We start from the raw sequence: 9,482 nt of genomic DNA on the forward strand, positions 1-9,482 counted from the left end.
CCCCTATAAATAAAAACAAACAAAATCCAAAAAACACTTTAATACCCATATCATACCATGAATATTTAATTTATTAAATCCAACAGGTCTCCATACGGAGTTTGTGCTCGAATCAAGATCAGCTCCCTCTTCCATTTACTGAGGTTCCACAGCGATTCGGTAGCTACCATGTCGAGTAGTCGCCCTTGATCCCATGAGAATTTGAAATACCACTCCGATTACCCTCACGATTAACACCCTTCGATTAGCGCAGTAAGAAAAAATTTCTGTCGATAAACTTTGCAAGAGTTGGAGGAGTCACCACGCCTGAAATGGTATACCTCATCAGTCGATTAAAAAATGATGCCCTGCATGCTTGCATGTCAATTTTCTTCGTTTTGCTTAAATGGCACAACCATTCCATCGCATCCTCTTCGCCCTCCGTAGGGTTCACCAGCCCTAGCAAGCCAACAATGTAGGAGGATTCCATATGCCCTGCTTTAGCCGCCACCCGGAAGTTGTTGACAGCCTCATCATCTTTGAATATGAAGAATTGAGTTACAGCTTCTCTGTAAATGATTTTTGGGTTGTTGTGTTCCTTGCACTTTTGCAAGATCTCAACAAGTTTCTCTTGATGAAACCAGTACCATTTAAGATGCCACTGGTACTTTTTTACAGACATAGTTTGCCAAACGTCAGGATCATTCAGCATTTCTTGAAATAACTTGCATGTCCCGCCATGCTGTACAGATCTTCAGACGAGTGCTTTGCAACCAAAAGCAGCACCTTAAACCATGCCTCTGCTGGGATGTCCATATGGGTTGTTTGAGAAGAGGGATTGCAAAAGGTATGTGGAGGAATAATGAACGGTGTGTCTAGACAAATCAAGAAGAAAGGTATATATTGGGACGAACCGTCGTCACCTAAACTACGGACGAAGACAACATTGGGTTTAGATCATGTATTATTTGCTTCGTTTCCCAACCGGTGTGACTGAAAGGACAATTCACACACCTCGATGATTGAGGTTATGGCGGTAAATTGGTCTTCTCGCGGCTTCATGCCTAGGTACACCTCGTGGGTGTTCGCATTTATGATACTTCTAATCAACGTCAGCAGTCAAAAAATTAAATATACTTTTTATGATAATGCGAACACCGCTACTTATGGAGGTAAAATTCATTGCATGTGAATAATTTAACAGCCAAGTATGAAACAAAATATCATATGAACGCACCATTAACAGTACAGAAAATGAAAGCAGTGTTTATGACATCCCCAGTTATGAAGGTAATTTGAATTTAACATGAGCAAGTAAAGAATTTCATCTTCTAAAATATGATACTAAATATGAACTCATATCACTAGTAAAGAAACAAAAAAATATGTTTGTGGTACTTATAATGCAAATATCACATCACAAGTTGTGAAGGTAACTTACATTTGAACATGACCAAGTCAACAGCTTCATCTTCGCAAATATGATACTAAATACAAACGGTAAAGAAAATTAAAATATCGTATATGATACAAATAATGCAAATATGACATCACCAGTTCTCAAGGTAACTAAAGTTGCAGCTCCCCACTCGAAGCCAACATTGTCATTTTGGCGGGTAAAATGAAAATGGGGACTGCTTTATAAATACCAATATAAAAGTATTTTACCTCCCATTGCACCTCCACTTGCTCTAAACAAGCCTAAACTCAGAATGGGTTCCCCTACAAAAATCCCCCCATACTTATAACAACTCCAGCAAAAAATGCAGAACCTTTGTCACAAAGGAATAATAAAGTTGAAGATGTTGCTGATGGAGCTGTGAAATCCATAAACTTTTCATCTAAGGACCACGATGATTTAGCTCGGATTGGCAAGATGAGGTATGATGCGTTGATCATGGAAATCAAACGCCTGAAGATACGTCTAAGATGGTATCAAGAAACATTGGGGAAGGAGAAAAAGAAAGAGAAAGTCCACCTTCGATTAGTCCAAAGAATGAAAGTGAGGGTTTGGCTTGCGAAAGGGAAAGGTGTTCGAAGGTTCAGTACTTGAATGAGTCTGTGCAAATGAGGGAAGCAGAAGCACGCAAAGGGTTTGACCTGTTCCGCGAGTTTGCAAGATGTGTTGTCCCAACCTACAACTGGGACGGGATTGCCATGGAGTAAACCATCCCTGGATAAAATTCATTTTGGGGGTTGTCAGTATTTTGTTCGGAACAAGTGTGTGGTTCATTTTGAGTACGTTTTTTGGCATTTTGTGTGGGCTCCTGAAGGTGTAAAAACTGTGGTTTGAAGTGTTCATAGTTCTTAGGTAATGTATCCAACTGTAAGATGTGAAGGACAACTGTAAACAAATGTGGAAACTATTATGAGTTTTTTAAGCGTACTTTTGTCTACATAAATTGTTGTGCTTTTATGAAGTTTGTTTATATTATTTTTTGATCACATATTTCTTTGTGTTATTTTATAACGCCTAAAAGGCATGGAATAGAAACAACAGAGGTGGATTTATTGATACTCCATGTATTTATGTCGCATAGTAATCAAGTAATGGAGGGTTGGCTTTATCTCGTTCGTTTAGGGATGACAATGGGTTGAATCGGGGGTGGGTATGCCATTTTCATGGCCCGCCGCATTAGGGAAGAAAAAACCAATTATATAACTACTATGTTGAAAAGAAAAAAGAGCAGTAAGACAACATAATGAATATATAGAGTACATACTTAGAAGACAATATAACAATGTTTATATATATGTTGGAAGTTAACTAAATAAATAAGTACTGTGGCTTAAGATTTGTATACAATATAATCTACTAATATAAAATATAAAACTTAGTCGATACTTTGTATGTTCATAGCATATTTATATATGAGGTAAATGCTCTTGTGTGTTTCCATTTTGGGTCGTTTGAATAAAATAATGCAGCTATGCAGAAAAATATATTAGTCAATACAGTGCTGAATAAATTTATTTGGAAGTCTATTTTTGTTTCCCCATTTTTTAAGTAATTGGGTGAGTTTTGAGGTTTGAGCATTTATTTGATCACTTATATGGTAGCTAATTATGTTCGTAACTTGGCATTTTAGAGGTTTGCTTATTGGTTTCAAATATATAATTTTAGCAATGAAATAACAAGAACCATATTGTGTCTGTCAATTCAAAGGATAAAATATAGAAATATTTTTCCGAACAATTATATATGAAGCACATGAAGCTGATACTTGTGTTCTTATAAATTAGATAATGAACACTAAAGAAGTATACTTCTAATTTTTGTAAAATATAATGTTACGGTTCAAAGGAAAACAAGTTATCACCATATTCCAACGATGGAGTGTTCACTCTGTATTGTCACATCAGATGAAATTAAGTTCGAAATTGAGTTTTCATAATCACTTTGGATGATTTATAGCTTCCCCTAGTTTTGTAACGGCACAAGGAGGTGGAAGCAATTTTTCGGAAAATTTTTCGATTTTTCTCCTATTTATTACCATTTTTTAAATAATTTTGCATTACAAAATTTAAAACATAAAGAAATAACACACATGGCGACAACTGACCGCATCCCCCTTCAGTAGGTGCACATGTGTACACACATGGCGACAACTGACCGCATCCTTCATAACTAAATATACAAAAATCGGGAAAAAATTTCGTAAATTGCTACGAACTCATTCAAACTTGATAAATCTTAATTCAAGTGCGTGCTTACATTTTTACTAATCATGCGAGGCTCCTGTGATTAACTAAATCAAATACTCTGATTATTTTAAATATATATATATATATATATTAAAGTGATGGGACAAAAGGAGAAAAAACTAAATGGAAAACTTCCAGACAAAATATATAAACGTTGTTTTATGCCTATGGGATACTCATGCCTTACATCTCTTTTTTCTTCTTTCCAGTCGTCTTTTTTGCATACAAACCTTCAGCCGAATCCCCCAATCTTACGATTTTTTCAACATGTTCGCCAGTTCAAGCGCCAAAGCAAATCAAGGGGACTCTGATGGCTTATGGGAATATGCCTCCGATTATCCAAGGTCCCCTCCACCACCGCTGCCTCTTCCAATCTCCTCCGCAAGCGAGGGGGACTCCGATGATCCCACTGTGGAAATAAATGATATGAAGAACAAACTAGAACAGAACTCTTCCTTGGTCCATTATTGGACTCAAAAGTGTGTCGGAGCTGAGCAGAAGTTGGCTTATTTGACTCGGCAAGTTAACAAAGCCTATTACATAAAAGAGAAGCAGAGAATTTGTGCCCAAAGAAGAAAGCACACAGCAAAGGATTTGCATATGATAGAGGAGGATGCTACGTACGAATCTTTGAGCATCCACAAAGGAGGCGACAACCAAGGCTAGGCAATGTCTGTGGCTTTCAACGAACGTTTTGAGAAATTCCGATGGTTCGCTGCAGATGTCCACAAAGATATTGACTGGGACGCCATAACCCTGCTGCTGCGTAGGAAATCATCTCCAGCAGTGCACACCCAACAGAGCAAGGCCACCAACCAGCCAAAGGCAACGATAATGACTGGTGATAGCCATATCACTCCGTAGGCAATCCCTTAGCAGTTGTTTGTTTTTAAAATGCCCGATCTGGGTTAGTGTTTAAATGTGAATGCCCGATCTGGGTTACTGTTAATATTAATGCCCGATCTTGCTTACGTGCAGCTTATTATTTCATTTTACACTGCCATCAAACCTAGAGTTCAATCACAGTTCGATCACTAACTTCCGGATTAAAAGCGTTCATTTAGTAATAGTGCTCACAATTTTTTGTCTAATTCATTGTCGGTGGGGAGACAATTTGTTTCAAGATTCTTTGACACAGATATTCGTTGGTTGAGACATTACAGAGACATTGTGATTGTTTCAAGATTCTCTTACTACACATAGTCATGGTTTCAAGATTCCCTTGGATATTTTCATATCATTGCAACCATTGCAAATTTGTGTAGAAAACCCCTTGCATGATTCCCCCAAACTCATTCTCCTTCAAACAAGGGCTTCAGGTTCTGAAAATCCCAAAGCCCTAGAGGACATCCGGGACATCCACCTTTAACAAAAGATTTTTCCAACAACTCAAGGTTACGCATTGAAAGCATGGTGGCGTTCACGACCAAAAAAGATGTAAATAGGTATCAATAAATGTTAAAACTTCGGGACCACAAATGAAAACAAACTCTTCCAGATAGTTATGTGTTTAATAAACCATAGTTCAGTATCAATGGACATGAGGCATTTACCTAAGATTCACTAATGCTTCCAGATACTTTCAAAAACGATGTAAATAAGTATCAATAAGTGTTCAAACTCTGGGACCATACATGAAATCAAACTCTTGCATAAATGACTCTATCATAGTAGGTTCACTGTCCTGCGTGCTCTGAGTGGGCTACAAATTCTCAGCAACTGGACCACCAAGTTCTGGGTCGGAAGATGAAGAGCTGCCACATCGAAAAAAAAATAATAATAAACATCAACAACATAAATTTCAAAGCATAATATAACATATATTCACTTACGGGCTCGCAAGTTTTGGACAACTCTGTCTATCATGATCAGTCTTCCTACATTCAGTGCACCGACGTTTATGTCGTTGCGCTGCCTTCTCTTTTTCTCCTTTAACTCTTTTTGCACGCCCTTTCACTTTCACTCGATGTGGATCTTTGATTCTAAGTTGGGGATAACTAGTTCCGACAGAACCATTGGGTTCTTCGACATGAGCTCTTGATGACACCAACCTTGTAAGCTTCCCACGAATGTCCTCAAAAGATTTTTCCAGCAACTCAAAACCTTCATCAGACAACAAAGCCGACTCAATCAAATCACTTGCAACTTTGCAAACTTTCGATCTCTTAACCAAAAGCAAACCATCAATGCAATTGTTAACTTCTTTGTGATTCTTATCATATATTACACCGCTTTTCGCACTTTGAAGCCATCATTTCAATATGTACTTGTCTAGCAAGTGCTCAACCTACTTCTTAAGAATGCTAGGATGTGCCGGCACGGAATACCCCAAAATTCAAATCCTTTGCTTTTATTTCAATTATGTGAGTACATCCTATTGATTTGATTCTTCTCACATATATGAGTGACACTACCTAGTCAAATTTTGAGTGCTTTCATTGGAGTGAACATCCTTGGTGAGAATTGAAGTTAAAGCTTGTTCTTATGTGGTTATTTAACTTTTGTGAAGCATAAATCGTGGTTATATTGATGTTGGCTATTTCACACACAACACTCCAAGTTGTTCAATTAAAGTTTGGTTAACCTTTTGATAATGTCTTGAGTTAATGTTGCTTAGTTCTTGGAAGTTAGTTAACCGTTGGCAATTATCTCTAAGATCAATATTGGGAATTTAGTTGTTTGTTTGTTTTGAGTCTTTGTTCTTTTGTTTTTATTTTCCGTTTTGTTTTGCTCGAGGACTAGCAAAATCTAAGTTGTGGGTATTTTGATAAGTCCATAAATATACTCATTTATGTACTCTTTTACTTAGGTTTTGTAGGAGAATTAGATTTAAAAAGGGCTTATTACTTTACTTTTCTGATTTTCAGCTTTTCTGCGCTCTTAGAAGGTTTTTAAGGAAAAATTAACTTTTCGGAGGAATTTAACATCTTGAAGTTCAATCTGCGATTTTTCTAGAATTTTCTACCGAGCCAATTGGTACAGTATTACAAGTAAAGTTAGCCCACGTGCAGACATGACAGTTTCGTACATGTTACGTGAATGTGAAGAAACGGAAGCCTTCCCGAATTTTTCAAGTTACGTGCTATATATGGTTGGAAAGATAAGACATTTATCTTTATAAAATATATTTTTAATAATTTTTCTGAAAGGCCGAAGATCCCCAAATCGTGTGACAATTGGGCTAAGCTGTATTTCCCTGTGGAGTTAGGAATTGTGATTTTTACTTTCCTATTTGGATTCCTTGTTTACCAAGACTTCTTGGACGACTTGTCAGTCAATTTTAGGGTTTAGAACTCTGATATAAGTGATATAAAATGCCAGCCAAGGCCCCATACAAAGGATTCACGTCCTAAGGAGATCAACTGCGCAAGTGGAGAAAGCTGCCAACGAGTTCTTTCTTTTCATTCCTTCAGTTCTGATGTATTTATTTTTGAGTTCATCCAAGAACATGAGTAACTAATTTCTTGTTAGTTAGGGCTTAATATTGAACCCCTAAACATGATTCCAATTCTATAAACAAGTTTGAACGGATTTTCAGTTTCTACAAGCGTGATGATTTCGGTTTCTCTATTTTATGTGAATTCTGATATTTTGTTTCTTTGAGTAGCTAACTTTGAAGCATGTATTGGAATTAAATTTTTGTAGAACATAGGTCAATTGCCATATTGAATGTGTTCTTGTTTGCAACGAATAATTGGGTTAAGAACTAGTTATGAGAAATCGATTCTTGAATTCCTAATAACAAATGCCATGCTTTAGGGTTTTTGTAACACTCATATTCTCTTTGATCTTAATGGATTCTTGATTGTTATTTTGAGTAAATGCCATACTAGATTTCAATTAAGAATACATGTATTGATGTAAATGCCATACACTTTACATGCACTTAAGAGAGAATCATACAACTCGAGCCAAATGCCATGATCTTGTTGTGAGTGTCGTCATCATATGCTTGCTAGAAATTGATTATCTATTGTTATTTATGGATTGATTGATTGTTTGGAGGTGGATAGGGAGTCCTAGCTATTGTTCTTGATTGATTTTAAACCATTTTCTCTTAAACTCTAATTTAAATTCTATTTTCTTTTCTTTTCCTTGTTTTGTTTTATTTACAAAATCAAATCAAAACCCCCCTTGGTGTTGGTGTGTGTGTGGAAGTCCTTGTATTTTAATTTTCGTTGCGTGACATTGATAAACATCTCTTTAGATTACAATCTCTGTGGGAATGATCCTTGCTTGTTACTATACTATCATTTGATTTGTGCACTTGCAAGGTTTTAATATTGTTGTTAAAAATTACCAACAAGAGAGAAGAAGGCCTCGTTCTAATACAACACTTACACTTACAATTGCTTTTGATGCAGTCGTTAGATTAGATCCAACGGTGTTCTCACGTAACGTTCGCACATAAGCGTTCTCACCTGATCCAAACGCTTTGATCCTTTGCTTTGGATTGGACACAATATGTTGTTTTGTTGAATTTGTTGCGTTGTCCTTGTGAATGATCCAAGGAGATTCTGAAAATGAAATTGGGCTGGGGCAAGCCTGATGTTGAAGGGAATGCATTGGACACTTCGTTTCAAACAACATCTCGTATGGGATGGCAATAGGTCGAGTATGACAATACCATTGCTAGCCCTAGCCCCGGCCCCATCCATGTTTTAGTGGTTTCAGGGAATCCCTATCTCATCTTCGTCGGGGGCCTATCCTCCATCCCCACCCTGAATCTCCAATTTTTTTGTATTAAAAAAATATTAATTCTCACATTAAATTATCATTCAATACATTCAATTTAAATATAAAAATAAATATGCAAAAGAATTTCAAAACATGAATCCATTTCGACAATTTATGCTTTGGCAATAGAGGAACTATTTGCGAACTCCAAGAAGAGGCCTTTATCAATCTTTGATGTTCTAAAAGCTAACTAAATATTTGTTTTCACTGCCTTCACTCTCAAATAGTTTCATGTTTGGAAGACTATAATAAATTATCATATTCTATAATAATTGATCCCTAAAAGTTTCTTTGAGAAGAAAGTATATTTCCAGTTTCAACTCCTTCAACGAAAAGACCCCGCCAATTTCGAAAGGGATGCTTCCATTGAGCCGATTTTCACTCAAATCGACATTGCCAAGGGCCTTCAACTCTCCAATAGTCACAAGAATAGGACCAACAAAGAGGAGGAAAAGAGAGAGTGGGAGGGTCAGTGCTATGAAGAGAGAGCTATGGGGGAGATTTATATGGGCTAGGGTAACAAAATATTATATTATACATTTATTAGTTTCAAAAGAAACATATAATTATTGGGTTGGGTTCGGGGATGGGGATGCCAATATCATCCTAGGCTCGTACCCATTGAGAATTTTTAAAATTCGGGAATTCTCATACCCGATCCATGTTTGGCCCTCGAAATCTCCTCCCGTTAGGGTCAAAGACACAACGTGGATTTCTACCATTCCTACGTATGGTTTCATGAAAAAGGCTCTTAGCCTTTATTTATTTATTTATTCCAAATGTCTCTTCTCAATGAATGTTCTTTTTTGGGCTTGGCCTAGGTCCCTTTCTTCGGCCTAAGCCCATGTGCCATAGGCTATATGTTGGACTAATTATATTTATATTTATATTTTATAAAAAGAAGAAGAAAAACATTTATATAAAAAATACATATTGTAACCAAAAAAAAAAAAAAAAAGCAAATTGCAATATAGTTTCTATTTTACAAGCCTAAAAATACAAATAACAAATATAATAGTAACAAAACAAAACACATTGCGTTGCAGTTTCTATTTTATAAA

General features: G+C 36.5%; 1 protein-coding gene across 1 annotated transcript; it reads right to left on the reverse strand.

Annotated features, from left to right (window-relative positions):
* Positions 1–244: 244 nt before the first annotated feature.
* On the reverse strand, positions 245–691 carry LOC148917600 (uncharacterized). The gene has a single exon (XM_089049867.1). It carries the CDS (start codon positions 689–691, stop codon positions 245–247), a length of 447 nt encoding a protein of 148 aa, XP_088905993.1.
* Between the last annotated feature and the right edge of the window lie 8,791 nt (positions 692–9,482).

Source organism: Prunus mume, linkage group LG4, assembly GCF_029339155.1.
Source record: "Prunus mume cultivar Tortuosa linkage group LG4, ASM2933915v1, whole genome shotgun sequence".
In the NCBI taxonomy this organism is placed as follows: domain Eukaryota; kingdom Viridiplantae; phylum Streptophyta; class Magnoliopsida; order Rosales; family Rosaceae; genus Prunus; species Prunus mume.

Bases quoted from the DNA above. Each gene is read 5' to 3' on its own strand.
- LOC148917600 (XM_089049867.1), bottom strand. From the start codon at position 691: ATGCTGAATGATCCTGACGTTTGGCAAACTATGTCTGTAAAAAAGTAC.